The sequence below is a fragment of the Meles meles genome, chromosome 3, assembly GCF_922984935.1.
Source record: "Meles meles chromosome 3, mMelMel3.1 paternal haplotype, whole genome shotgun sequence".
In the NCBI taxonomy this organism is placed as follows: Eukaryota; Metazoa; Chordata; class Mammalia; order Carnivora; family Mustelidae; genus Meles; species Meles meles.
The window spans coordinates 38,158,929-38,173,700 of NC_060068.1; the positions used below are offsets into that span (position 1 = coordinate 38,158,929).

A 14,772-nucleotide genomic window follows, 5' to 3' on the forward strand; every position below is an offset into this window, starting at 1 on the left:
GCCAACAGGTGTGCAGACCATCCTGCAGTCATAAGCCGAGTGTGCTATGCGCTTCTGTCTTTTCCGACAACCCTTGAAACCGCACCGCGGGGCGCATCAAGCAAATCTCACGAATTCAAACATCCTCGTCCAAGGTGTCCCAAATTCGAGTTTGCTCCGACCGTCCCCTTCCCCCGTCGACTGTGGAAGCGTCAATCCCTTAGGCTTTCCCTTCGGACCCAAAGGGGCGCGCGCGGCGGTGCGCGGGATCCGCCTCTTTCCCCAGGCTCTGGCGGGGCGGGGGTGGGTAGGCAGGGACCTGGATCTGATTAGCTGGGAGGGGGAAGCCCTGGTCCCAGCCGCTCACTCGCGTCTCCCAAGCTTCTCCGGGAGGAGGAGGACGAGGTGGAGGAGGGACGTTACAGAGAGGAAGGACTGGGGTCCCATCACTGAGCACCCGGAGCAAGGTTGGTGCCGCCGCCGTCTTCCGGCTCTCGCCTCGTCCTCACCGCGGGTCCAAGCATGGGGCCCCCTTCCAGCTCCGGCTTCTACGTGAGCCGCGCGGTAGCCCTGCTGCTGGCCGGGCTGGCGGCCGCGCTCCTGCTGGCGCTGGCCGCGCTCGCCGCCCTGTACGGCCGCTGCGCGCGCGTGCAACCGTCGGAGCTTCCCCACCGCGCGGGCCCAGACGCCGCGCCCTCCACGCCAGTGGCCACGCCGGAAGAGCCGCTGCCCCCCGGGCGCACCCGCCCCACTCGGGAGCCGGCGGTGACCTCCACCACGGGCCACGGGCGCCCCCCAGGACCCTGGGACCAGCTGCGCCTGCCGCCCTGGCTCGTGCCGCTGCACTACGAGCTGGAGCTGTGGCCCCGGCTGCGGCCCCACGAGTCCTGGGCTCCGACGTTGACCTTCACGGGCCGCGTGAACATCACGGTGCGCTGCATCGCGGCCACCAGGCGGCTGCTCCTGCACAGCCTCTTCCTGGACTGCGAGAGCGCCGAGGTGCGGGGTCCTCTGGCCTCCGACGCCGGAGACGGCACGGTGGGCCGCGTGCCGGTGGACGACGTGTGGTTCGCGTTCGACATGCAGTATCTGGTGCTGGAGCTGGGCGGCCCGCTGCAGCCCGGGGCGCGGTATGAGCTGCAGCTCAGCTTCTCCGGCCTGGTGTACCAGGACCTCAGGGAGGGGCTCTTCTTCAGCGTCTACACAGACCAGGGGGAGCGCAGGTAAGCGCAGGCCGGCCCGCGTCCCCGGGCTCCGGCCGAGAGTCCAGCCGCCTGCCTGCGTCCAGGTGCGCGTCTCCTGCCCCTCCCCAAAACCCCCATCGCTCGCGACGCCTTCTTGTAGAGCAATCCTTGCTCCCCTTCCCTTCAGAATCCCTGCTTGTAACAGAGGTTACCAGACCGCGGTCCTTCCTCCGGCTCATTCGAGGCACCATCCCCCCGGCCCATCCAGCATCCAGTTCGTTTCTGTCGTTGCCCTTTCTGAGGTCGCTGCTACCCCGAGACGTTTACCGTCGTCTTCAGAAAGCCCCCCCCGCCCCCCACCTTTGCTCTCACCCACGATGGCTTCGCCGCCGTGAGCAAATCCCTTGCTCCTCAAAGTCTGGTCCGTGGGCCAACAGGAGCTATCAATCTGGGAGCTTGCTCGAGACTGCAAATTCCCCACCCTCGACCAAAGGATCGGAATCTGTGTTTTAACCAGATCGCCGGCTGGTGGGTGTCTGGGCATTAACCTTGGAGAGGCTTGGGGCTGTCGCGCCCTCGCACCGCGAGGTTCCCTTCCCGAGCGGGCCTCTGCGCTCAGCTCCCTGCTCTCCTTTCCTTTCGCGCGCTCTGGAGCTGCTGCTCTTGGAACAAACACCCTCACGTCGGTGCTATTCTCATCTTATTTCTTTTAACCCCCTTTTTTGCCGAGGTTCTCCAAAACGTAAGACTCCCCTTGCATTCATCCCCTCCCATCCCCTGCCTGGGGAGCAAGTCTTGTTTAGTGCGGGAGACGCAGCTTCTCCCACCCCTGCCAAGCTTTTTGAACAACTCTGCAGAGGATGGGGGGAAACTGGCGCTTTCGGGATTCCTTCCCTGGGAAGAAGAAAATAATAGTAGTAGGAGTAGCAGTAGTAATGGTAGTAATCGTAATAATAGCAGCGGAGACAAGAGACCTCCCTGAGTTTGCCAGCTCACGTAGCATGCATGTGTTCTCTTTACACTCATCTGGGATAATGCTTTCCACACGGAACGTTTCCATCTCAAGAATTGCCTCTTTCCACGCCCTGGGACCACGTTTCTTACCCCAGGCGGGCACGGGGGAAACCCTGTGTGTGGAAGATACTGGAAAGGTCTCTCTTCACACTGTCGCTCTTCTTTGCTCACCACTGGTGGACCATTTGCGGTTTGCCTTTTTATTCTTAGAGAAAATGTTCTCAGATGTTCTCAGAGGGAAAGGAACCTACTCAATTACCCCCTAAATCATCTCCTGCATTATTTTTGAAAATGTCAGGGTTTTGAAAGTAAGTTTAATAAGGTCCCTCAGTGGGTGTGTAATCTGTAACTTTTGTTTTTAAGGACTGTATGCTTTTTTTTTCTTCTTTCAAACATGCCTCAAGGCTTGAAAAATAGTTTTGGAAATTTTCTCATTAGGATGATGTGTTACCGGATTTAAGGGCACAGGAAACCTTTTGTAATTACTGTGCGGGTGGTTCAGAGTGCAAGATTTTTCAGAGGGGAAAAAAAAGGACGCTGCCCTCACATGGGACAGTATTTTCTCCTGTGGAGTCAGTAAATCACTTGCTAACCCATCTCTTCTTAATGAGGCCCATGGCCTGGAGAGCCTTCCCTCACAAATATGGGAAATGAAATTCCCTTTCCATTTTTCTATTGTGTTGCCAGCTCTAGTGGTAACTAGAAACCGTATTTTGAGAACATTAAAATTCAAACAAGCAGAAATCCGAATAAAGTCCCCCAGATGTTCATAGACCACTGCAGAGTTCCAGACTCGCCGGATCTTAGAGGAGCTGGTGCTTGGAAATTGCTCCTCTGCCTTGGAAACCACGAAGGAAAGAAACCTCCAGTTGAGTTTGAAGCCAAGGTCACAAAGAACTTGGACGATGATGAGTGCGGTGAAGCCGATTTTGGAAGCCCACCAGGCCTGAGTTTGAGCTGTGTGACTTGAGTCAGGCCCTCCATGTCTCTGAGCTGATTGCTGAACGTGTTTACTTCTCTTCGTTGGTGACCCCTTATCACAGTCTGGACAGGCTGCACTTTTTAGAAAATTTTACTCAACATTAAGGCAAAAGAAAAAGAAAATGATTCCAGCAAATTCAAAGAGCGTCGCTGTCTCACTCTTCTAAGGCTTAGGTCCCCGATTTTCTGGCTTGAGAGATTGCTGGGGATGTTTCCTAAATGTTCTCTGCCTTTCCCCCTCTGGCAGGTGCTATCCCATTTCTGCCACAGAGAAGACATCTATTGGATGCCTTAGACATGTGCTTCTCTGTGTGTCTGCCTCTCTTGTCCTATGTGCAGGAAGTTGAGAGCAAAATCCAAATGCTGATGTTCCCAAAAGCAGTATTTCCTGGACTTCACTTTCTGGCACATCACTCTTCAGGGTTTTGCCATATTCACATACCTCTGGCCATATTCTTTTGTTAAAATATGTCACTCAATTTAAGCAAAAATATTAAGTAGATCTACTAAAAAGCAACTCTATCATATAGAACTTATAGTCGTGGTGCTGTAGAGTCATTAATACGATGAAAAAACGATCTAATTAAATTCACCTGTTAACGATTATCTGCTGAAGGATCTGGCGCTCCAAATCTGAGGGCTGCTCTCGCTTTGTTAAAAGGAGAAATTAGAATCCAGTGTTCAAGATAAATAACATCAAACCAAGATTTTTCTCTTGACCTTACCAGAAAGATTCATAAAATGTGAAAAAGACTGACTTTCTCCTGTGTGAGTCAGCTCTCTATAATAGTGTGTCTGAGAGCGACCCAAACTCCTTCTTCATCTATCCTTGGGGAAATCCTGAATTCAAGTTGTGTTTCACAAACCTTGAATGTATATTAGAATCCCCAGGGGAGTTTATCAAACAAAGAGTTCTGGGGCACACCCTCAAAAATTCCAGATGATACACTCATGTCCACAGTCAGAATAGCCACAAGGTGGACGGAACACATGGTTATCGATGGACAAATGGACAAATAAAAGGTGGTTTATATATACGCGGGAAGATTATTCAGCCTTAAAAAGGAAGGACGTTCTGGGGCACATGGGTGACTCAGTCAGTTAAGTGGCTGACTCTTGATCTCAGCTCAGGTCTCCATCTCAGGGTGATGAGTTCAAGTCCTGTGTTGGGCTTCATGCTGGGCACGGAGCCTACTTTAAAAAAAAAAAAAAAAAAGGAAGGACATTCTGATACATGCTGCAGCGTAGATGAACTTTGAGGACATTGTATTTAACTACTATCTAGAGTGGTTAAATTCAGAAATAGAAAGTAGAATGTTGGTGGCTAGGAGCTAGGGGAGTGAGCAGTTGCTGTCGAATGGGAACATTTGGTCGTTTCCAGTTTTTGTCTATTACAAATAAAGCTTCCAGGAGCAATTGTGTGAGGTTTTGGTTGAACATGAGTTTTCATTTTTCTGGAATAAATGCCCAGGAAAGGAGTATAATTGGTAGGTCACATGGTTGTTTCATGTTCAGTTTTTAAGAAAATGCTAACTTGTTTCCCAAAGTGTCTGTACTATTTTACATTCCCAACAACAATGTGTCAATGATCATTTCACTGCATCTTAACCACCATTTGCTTTTACCACTGTTTTTTATTTTAGCTGTTATGACGCACATATAATGATACCCCATTGTGGTCTTAATTTGCATTTTTCTCATCCATAGTCAGACATATTATCCCTTGCACCACTGGCCCATACTTAATTTGCATTTTCCTCATGGCTAATCACACTCAGCACCTTCTCATGCTTTTTTGGCATCCGCATATCACCTTTGATGAAATGTCTCCTCCTCATGTCTTTTGCCCATTTTCTAATTGAGCTGTTTTTACATTTGAGTCCTGAGGGTTTGTTTATTATATATTCTAGATTGGAGTCTGTTGTGAGACATGTGGTTTACAAATATGTTCTCCTGGCTTGTAGCTTGTTTCTTCATGCTCTTGCTAAGGTCTTTCAGGGGGCAAAAGTTTTTTTAATTTTAATGAGGTCCAATTTATCAATTTTTATTTTAATTTTTTTTCCAGTTTACCAATTTTTAAAATAGACTATGCTTTTGGTATCATGTCTAGGAATGTTTTCTTAAAAGGACTGTTGTAGAGAAGTTTTAGGTTTACAACAAAACTAAAGGGTGGTACAAAGACTTCCCATTTAACCCCTGAACCTGGACATGCATGGTGTTGCCCGTTATCAACATCACTCACCAGAATGATACATTTTTTTTTAACAAAAGATGAATATATCAATACACTATAACCACCCAGAGTCCATGGTTTACCCTATGGCTCACTCTTGATGTTGTACATTCTATATGTTTGGACAGATGTATAATGACATATATCATTATAAGATCATACAGAGTATTTTAACTGACCTAAAAATCCTGTTATTTGCCTATTCATCCCTTGCTCCAATCATTGATCTTCTTGTTTCCATGTTTTTGCCTTTTCTAGAATGTCTTATATCTGGCATCATACTATATGTACATAGCCTTTTCAGGCCTGGCTTCTTTAACTTGGTAATATGCAATTAAGATGCCTTCATGTCTTTTCATGTCTTGATAGTTCATACCTTTCCAACACTGAATAATATTCCATTGTCTGGATGTACCATAGTTTACTTATCCATTCCCCTACTGAAAAATATCTTGGTTGCTTCCAAATGTTGACGATTATGGAAAAAGGTGCTCTAAACTCTTTGTGTAGGTTTTTGTGCAGACATGAAATTTTAGCTTCTTTAGGTAAATATCAAAGAGCATAATTGCTGAGTCATATGGTAAGAATATGTTTTGTTTTGTAAGAAGCCACAAAACTGACTTCCAAAGGGTCTGTACCATTTTGCATTCCCACCAACAATATATGAGGGTTCCCTGTTGCTCCACATCCTCAACAGCATTTGGTGTTGTCAGTGTTCTGGATTTTGGCCATTCTAGTAGGTGTTCAGTTTTATCTCGTTGTGGTTTTAATTTGCATTTCGCTGGTGATCTGTGATGTGGAGCACTTTTTAATATGCTCATTTGCTGTCTGTATAATTTCTTTGGTGAGTTGTCTGTTGAGATTTTTGGCCCATTTTTCAATTGAGTTGTTTGTTTTCTTATTGCTGAGTTTTAAGAGTTCTTTGTATAGTTTGGATAACCATCCTTTATTTGATATGTCTTTTGCAAATATTTTTTCCCAGTCTGTGGCTTGTCTTCTCTTTCTCTTTATACTGTTTTTTGAAGAGCAGAGTATTTCAGTTTTAAAGAAGTCCACTTTATCTGTTATTTCTCTCATGGGCCATGTCTTCGGTATAGTATCTAAAAAGACCTCACCATACTCAAGGTCATTTAGGTTTTCTCTTATGTTTCTAGTAGGAGTTTTATGTTTTTGAATTTTACATTTTAAAGTGACCCATTGTAAGTTAATTTGACCCATTATGAATTAATTTTTATGAAGGGTATAAGGTTTGTGTCTAGATTCAATTTTTTTGCACATGGATGTATAGTAGTTCCAGCAATATTTGTTGAAGAGACTATCATTACTCCTTGCATTGCCTTTGCTCCTTTGTCAAAGATCAGCTGGCTGTATCTGTAGGGGTCTCTTTCTGGGTTCTCTATTCTGTTCCATTGATCTATTTGTCTATTCTTTGACCAATATCACACTCTCTTGATTACCATAGCTTTATAGTAAGTCTTGAAGGCAGGTGGTGTCAATCTTCCAAGTTTGTTCTTCTCCTTCAATATTGTGTTGACTGTTCTGCGTCTTTTGTCTCCCCATATGAACTTTAGAATTGGTTTGTTGATATCCACAAACTTAACTTGCTGGGATTTTTATTGGGATTGCATTGCATTTGCAGACCAAGTTGGGAAGAACTGACATCTTGATAATCTGACTCTTATCTAGACAGCCAGGTGCCCTAGCAATCAGCTTTTGTATCTTAGTCTTTTATAGTGCAAACTTGCTGTAAATTCTTATTAGTTGTAGGCGTTTTTGGTCAATTCTTTTGGATTTTCTGCATAGGCAATCATGTCATCTGTGACTAAAGAGTGTTTTTTTTTTCTTGGCAATCTATACATCTTTTATTTCATTGTCTTGACTTACTGCATTAGTAAGGTATTCAGCACAATGTTGAAGAGAAGTGGTGAGAGGGGACATCCTTGCTTATACCTGACCTTAGTGGGAAAGATTTTTTCAGTTCTCACTATGTATGAAGTTAGCTGTAGACTTTTCATAGTCTTTATCAGGATGAGGAAGCTCCCCTCTATTCCCATTTTACTGAGAGTCTTTATCATGAATGAATATTGGATTTTTGGCAGACGCTTTTTCTGCATCTATTGATAGGATCGTGTGATTTCTCTTATGTAGTCTGTTAATGTGATGGATTACATTATTAATTTTCAAGTGTTGAACCAGTCTTGTGTACCTGAGATAAGTCCCACTTGCTTGTGGTTTATAAGTCTTGTTGGATTTGGTTTGCTAATATTTTAACAAGGTTTGTATCTGTGTTCATAAGAGATATTGGTCAATAGTTTTGTATATTTTTTGTAATGTTTTATCTGGTTTTGGTATTGGGGTAGTGCTGTCCACACAGAACGTGTTAGGAATCATCTCTGCTTTTTTCATTTGGCAGATTATGTCTTTTAAGGAATTGGTCCATTTTATCTAGAAGATCAAATGTGTGAGCACAGAGTAGTTCATAGTACTCCTTATTATCTTTTTAATGTCCATGGGATCTGCACCGATGACTCCTCTTTCATTTCTGATATCAGTACTGATATAGTTGAATTAAAATTTATCATGTGTATTATTGTTTTCTGTTTATTGCTATTGTTCTTTGTTCCTATTTCTGTCTTCAACTCCTTTTCTGCCTTTCATCCCTATGTTGTGGCAGTCCATGAATATAGCTTAGCTAAATTGACAATTCCATAGTTTTTCTATATAAGTAATTATACTTATATAGAAAAATCATCTCAAATAAAGACAGTCATATGTCTTTGTTACTTTAGGTGCCTTTTGTTGTTTTTTCTTGCCTTACTTCCATGCCTAGAGTGTCTATTACAATGTTGGATAAAAGTGCTTAGTTGCAGATACCCTTGTTTTGTTCCTTTTCTTAAGGTGAAAGCATTCAGTCTTACACTCTTATTATTTTTTCCTGTAGTTTTTCTTATTCTTCCTCTTCTTCATCCCCTCCTTTTACTCCTCTTCCTCTTCCTCCTCATCCTCCCTGTTGTAGATTCCCTATATCAAATTAAGGAAGTTCCCTTCTGGTTTTTAATTTTCTGAGAATTTTTATCAGATTGGGTGCCAGATTTTGCCAAATGCTTTTTTTGCATCTTTGAGATGATCATATGGTTTTTCTTTTTTAGTCTGTTAATATGGTAAATTACATTGATTGATTTTTCTAATGATAAATCAATACTATATTTGAAAGATAAATCCCACTTGGCATTGATGTATCATCCTTTTTATGTTTTGTTGCATTTGATTTACTAAAATTTTGTTTTTAACTTTTGTATCCACATTCGTGAGTTTTCTTTCTCTTTGTCTTGGTATCAGTGTCTTGGTATCTTTGGTATCAGAATAACACTGGCTTCAAATAATAAATTTAGAAGTTTTTCTTCTTTAATTTTGTGGAAGAATTTATATGGAATTGGTATAAACTCTTTCTTAAATTCTTGATTAACTTTCACTAATGAAGCCACGTGGGCCTGAAAGTTTTGGGGGGATGGTTTTTAACTACAAATTAAACCTCTTTAATGAATAAAGGGCTATTTTACTTATCTATTTCTTTATGAGTAAGCTTTAGGAGTTTGGGTTGTGCAAGAAATTTGCCCATTTAGTTGAAGTTGTCAAATTTAAGTATAATTAATGTTTCTAAACCATTCCTTTATTATTATTTTAGTATCTGTAGAATCTGTAGTGATGTCACCTCTCTGATTCCTGACATTGGTCATTTGTGTCTTCTCTCTTATGGGAGCTTAAGTCCTGGTTCTGATATCACCTCTGGCACTTACTTATTGTCTAAACAGTTACTTATACTCCAGGGTCCTCAGCTTTTTGTAAGTTCAAAGAGTGGGGTTCTCCAAGGTCTCTTCTACTTCTGATAGACAATAAGTTTGATAACTGTGCCTTGAGATTTATATAATTTCTTAATCTTTTTGTAGAACCAATTTTTATTTTCAGTGATTTACGTATTCTTTATTATTTCCTTTCTTCTTCTTCTTATTTTGGGCTCTCTTTTCTTTTTCTATTTTTTTAAGATTTATTTATTTATTTTAGAGAGCGAGAGAGGGAGGGAGAGAGGGGCAGAGGGAGAAGGAGGGAGAGAATTCACAAACTGACTCCCCACTGAGCGCAGAGCACCATGCAGGGTTCAATCTTACAACCCTGAGATCATGACCTGAGCCAAAATCAAGAACCACATGCTCAACTGACTGAATCACCCAGGTACCCCTTTTTCTTTTTCTCTTTTCTTCAGATGGATGTGAGGTAATCAATTTAAGGTATTTTTCTTCTCTAACATAGGTGTTTAGTGGTATAAATTTTCCACTAACTACTGAATTAGTGGCATGCCACAAATAATTTCATGTTTTTAAATTTTTCGTTCAGTTCAACATACTTTATATTTTCCCTTTTGACTTCTTCTTTGACTCATGGGTTATTTACAACTCGTGCTGCCTAGTTTCCAAATATTTGGGCATTTTCTCATTTTTTATTGAGTGCCTGACATTTCAAAGTTTATGTTGTTGAATGCAGTATTTTGTTATGTTGCTTTAATGAATGCTGTCTTTTTTAGATAGGTACATAAGTTATATGGTGACCTTCTCAATCCTTGCCTGATCTCCCATGGCTTGTTTTTAAGTCCTTTGAGAGTGAATCAAAAGTCGCCTTTACTCTAGACCTACTTTAATCCATTGCTTAGGCATTACCTTCCTGGTCTCTGTTGAAAAATCTAATCATTCTGGAGATTTCTGTACTCTGGCTTGTGGGAATTTGAACAACTCCTAGCACTGTGTGAGCTCTGGGAATTATTTGGTTTTCCCCTCTGTGGTACCTGTTCTTTCCCCCAACAGCATTTCTTTACTTGACCTCCTAAAGTACAGATTAATATTTCACCAAAGACTCAGCAACGGGGACGGGGAGGGGGAGCAGATTCTGTGCAGATTTCTGGATTTTTGCCCTGCAGATTTTAGCTATCTAGATCTCTCCGGGCATCAGTCATAGTCTTCTCCACTCAGTGAGACCCCTGAACTCGGTTTCTGTTCCCTGTCTCTGTGCTGCATTTGAGAAATTGCTTATAGGTAGACAAGGTCATTGTAGAGTTTACCTCATTAGTTTCTCTTCTCTTGGGAATCACGGTCCTGTGCTTTCAGTTACCATGTCTGAGAACAGTTGTTCTATATATTTTATAAGAGTTTGTAGTTATGGGGGCACCTGGGTGGCTCAGTGGGTTAAAGCCTCTGCCTTCAGCTCAGGTCATGATCTCAGGGTCCCGGGATCGAGCCCCGCATCGGGCTCTCTGCTCCGAGGGGAGCCTGCTTCCTCTTCTCTGTCTGCCTAGTTGTGATTTCTCTCTGTCAAATAAATAAAATATAAAAAAAAAAAAGAGTTTGTAGTTATGTTCCTCCATCAGGGTGGAAAACAGAAATCTGATCGTCTCTAGATTTGGTAATGTTATTAACCATAAAGTTAATCCTCAGTCTTCTTCACGATCTCTTAGTTGGCTTGTAGTTTTTATTACATTATGTTCTAAAAAGCACAAAAAGGGCCTCAGGAAAGAGACCTGGGAAGGACCATAGGCAGGGGACCCAGAGCTGTGGTTCTGGTACTACCCCTGCTACTTAACTCATTGTCTCCCCAGTTGTATAAATTCCTGGGGTACCAGCTTTCACATCTATAAATTAAGATGCTGGGACTCTCCAAGTTTTCTTTCACTTTTGAAATTCGGTGGAAAATGTATAATTCCATTCTTGTTCACAGTGTCCGTTAGGAATACATCTTGCTTTTCTGACCCTGCCACATCTTTAATAAAATATTAGACGGAATAGGGAGGTATTGAGAGAAACAAGAATAGGATCATCAGGGGATGAGCGTGGGCTCACTAGTGTGAAATAGCTGGAGAAAATCCGGGTCTTTGATCAGGGACAAATGAAGGGGAGAACAGTAGGATCAGCATGAATCGGCGTGTGCAGGTGTGGAAAGGGTGAACGGAGAATTGAAAAAGACTTCCTTCCAGTTGCTGTTTATGCTAGGAAATCTGGCACCCTCCTCAGGGTATGACACACAAGGGAGAAATTTGAGCAATATTAGGAAAGAATTTAGAAGTATCAAAACAAGCAGCGAACTCCAGCGCCAAGCACATGATGTCATTGGTGTCACAGAGAAAGAGGTCATTTCACTATCCTATAGAGGCGTTGAACACACATGCTTCCTGGGGCCGAGTTGTCTTCTCTAGGGGATGATTCAGATCCTGTGTGTTTTGCAAACCAGTGTAGCCAGCCTATCGAGAAAGCACACCTCACAGCTCAGTAACAGTGCAACTGCTTTTCTCCCACTGTCCTTTACAATTTAGTCTCTGAGATCTTCTTTCCTGCTCCTGCCTAAATACCCTAACAGCCCATAATTTACCGCTCATTCTTCGGTGACAGATGACCTACGTACACAAAGTCACAAACACTGTCCCAGATGCAAAAATTAGAGCATTCAGTCCTGGGTCACACTAGAAGCCTTGACCTTCATTTACTGGGGAATCTCCCTTTCTCTCGCTCCGTGCGCACTTGCCTGAGCCAGGGTTGGGGTCTTTGGGTTAGAAGCCTGCACTGAGGTAAGGGCTAAAGGGCAGTGATGTTTCCATTTCTCCTCCTCATGGTTCTCGTCGCCCCTTCTTCCATCTTGAGAGCTGCTGTTGCACCCACAGCATGTCCTGTGGGACTAGGGGAGACGGGGAGAGGTGACCCATAGAGCAGGTCTTACCTCGCCATTTCGTCTGACTCTGGCTTTGCACATACATTTTCCCCTCAAATGTCGTTTTCTCACTGTTTCTCTTTCTCCTACAGTTTCCTTGACCCTGAAGGCTACTTCCTCGGTTTGTCTGTTCTTACGGTCATTCGTGACTCCTTCCTCAGTGCTACCCCGGGACGTGCAGGGGTGCCTCTCCAGCTTCCTGCTGGTGGCCCTGCTGGACAGAACCCAAGGCCCTGTACTGGCTCACTCCATGTCTCAGGGCACATAACTCTCCCGAGAAATATATATATATCCCTGACCTGGGGTTGATGTGGGTCCCAAGACAGTAGCCCTCTTCTTCTCGTTCTGCCTCCAAAGCAATCAGTCCTCCTGCCTTTCAGAGTCCCACCTGGTAGGAGATAGACTTGGACCGGTGTCCATTTTGGCTCTCCCACAAGGATGCTGGGTACCAGCCTCCAAGTCTCTCAGCCTCAGGAAACACCCTCTACTCTCTGAGAGACCTTCTCCCCTTCTAGTTCCTCCTAGTTAGGGGCTGCCCTCCTCCCAGCACCCTGAGATCAAGAGGGCTTGGGTAACTATGCCATTCCCTTGCTGAGAAATCTCTCCTCCTGTCTCTTGTCTCCATTCCCTGAACTTCCTTCCTTATATCTTTTTTTTAAATGATTTTATTTATTTATTTATTTATTTGAGAGTGAGCATGCACAAACAGAGGAGAGAGGGGCAGAGGCAGAGGGAGAAGAAGACTCCCTGCCAACCAAGGAGCCCGACGGAGGATCCCAGGACCCTGGGATCATGACCCAAGCCGAAGGCAGAGGCTTAACCGACTGAGCCACCCAGGTTCCCCCTCCCACTGGAGGGGTTGAGAAGCCCAAGAAGGCCCCGTGGGTTCTCGAGGCCATCCACTTCAAAAACCTTCATAACATGGTTTGGCACCTTCTTCTGGAATTGTACCTCTATTATGCCTTGTTGCCTGGTGGAAACTTCAGTTTTAAGATCATGTTACAACAAGTAATAAACAAACATGATTCATGGGCCAAGCCTCGAACCGCAGACCAGTGGTGTGACATCCGTCTTTACTAAACATTTGGAATTCTGAGTGTGTCGTTGTGCAAAAACAACTCAGTGGGGACCACGTTTAGGTCTTACTTAACCCTTGGCCGGTTATGTTACTCAGCACTTGGTAGCTTGATCTGTAGGCATATGGCGGCCATAAATGCCTTGGAATGAAATACCTTACTGAGTGTTTATTTCTAACGTGGCAGGAGATGGACCGCCCAAGGACATCAAGCGGTCTTGACCCCAAGACCTCCTCCAACACGGGAACGTGGCGAGTCCAGGATTCTCCGGCTATACCAGAGGGCAGGAGAGTGGCTTTGAAATACCAAGCCCCTAGGAGACAAACTCTCCCAAATTAACTACCCCCCCGCCCCAGCTGACCGCTCTCAACCCAGACTTCACAGGCACTGTAATAGCATGTTTCAGTGAGCTTTGAGGGCACCAGAGGATGGATGGTTCTATTTTCTGAGGTCAGGATATCCTTACAGGGTTGCTTGAGTCCAAAGCAGAGAGAGCAGGGGAACTAATACCAGCCTTCAGCTCCCAGATGTGGCATAACCAGATCGTGTGTGCTGCTGGCTGGTCCTGACCTTGGGAGTGAAGACTGCAAGCCAGAAAGGCTGTGTGTTATAGGGATCTTTCCCGTTTTATTTGTTTGTAGAAAACCAGGGAGGGAAATAGTTGAATAAAATCCAAGAGTTTCTTTTATTGCACTTTTCTAGAGGCCTAAATCACGGAATGGGAGGGCATGTGCCTGTTGTTTGTTAAAGCGGTGACTCTCTGAACTGGTTGTCTCTGCTTAGCCTTTTGGAAGCTGTAGCCCCCCCCTCCCCCCCCCCCCCCCCCCGCCTTTTAAATTTAAAATCAGTTAATTAACATACAGTGTATTATTTGGTTCAGAGGTAGAGTAGCCCCTTTCGAAGAGCATAGAACTTTCCCACTTGCCTGACGTGTCTGATATTCTCACCTCACAACTTCCTCAAGAGTCATATGCTTTGTGCAGTCGTGGCAGTGGAGGGGTTCCCAAGCTTTACTTATTTTATTTATTTATTTATTTATTTGTCACAGAGAGAGAGAGAGAGAGCACAAGCAGGGGAAGCGGCAGGCAGAGGAAGAAGCAGGCTCCCTGCTGAGCAAGGAGCCCTGATCCATACGGGACTCGAAACTTGATCCCAGGACCCTGAGATCATGACCGGAGCTGAAGGCAGCGGCTTAACTGACTGACCCACCCAGACCCCTCTTCCTGCTCAATATTCTTTCCACTATATTGTCAATTGTTTGACTTTTTTCTACTTCATCACCTATCTTTTAAAGATAGCAGCCAACACTACAAAACAAATACCAGGGCAAGAGACACCGCAGAATTGCTGTGTACTTATACATATAGAGATATCAGATCAAGGCGCCTTTATTTTATAGTCCCTCTGCAGCTGAGAAAACTTGTGATCTCTCTCTGTCAAATAAATAAATAAAATCTTTAAAAAAAAAAAAAAAAAAAAGAAAATACTTACTCAGTTACTACGAACCCATGTTTTTGCCAAAAACTAATGATACAATAAGTGATACAAAGAGGAAATA

At 44.0% G+C, this 14,772-nt stretch overlaps 1 protein-coding gene across 1 annotated transcript in view; it reads left to right on the plus strand.

The window, feature by feature from the left end:
- The first annotated feature begins 472 nt into the window (after positions 1-472).
- LVRN (laeverin) overlaps positions 473-14,772 on the plus strand; it is a 64,238-nt gene continuing 49,938 nt past the window's right edge. Inside the window, exon 1 of the mRNA XM_046000607.1 lies at positions 473-1,202. Within this exon, the coding sequence (XP_045856563.1) occupies positions 502-1,202 (701 nt within the window). The 5' untranslated portion in view covers positions 473-501. The remainder of the gene's footprint in view (positions 1,203-14,772) is intronic.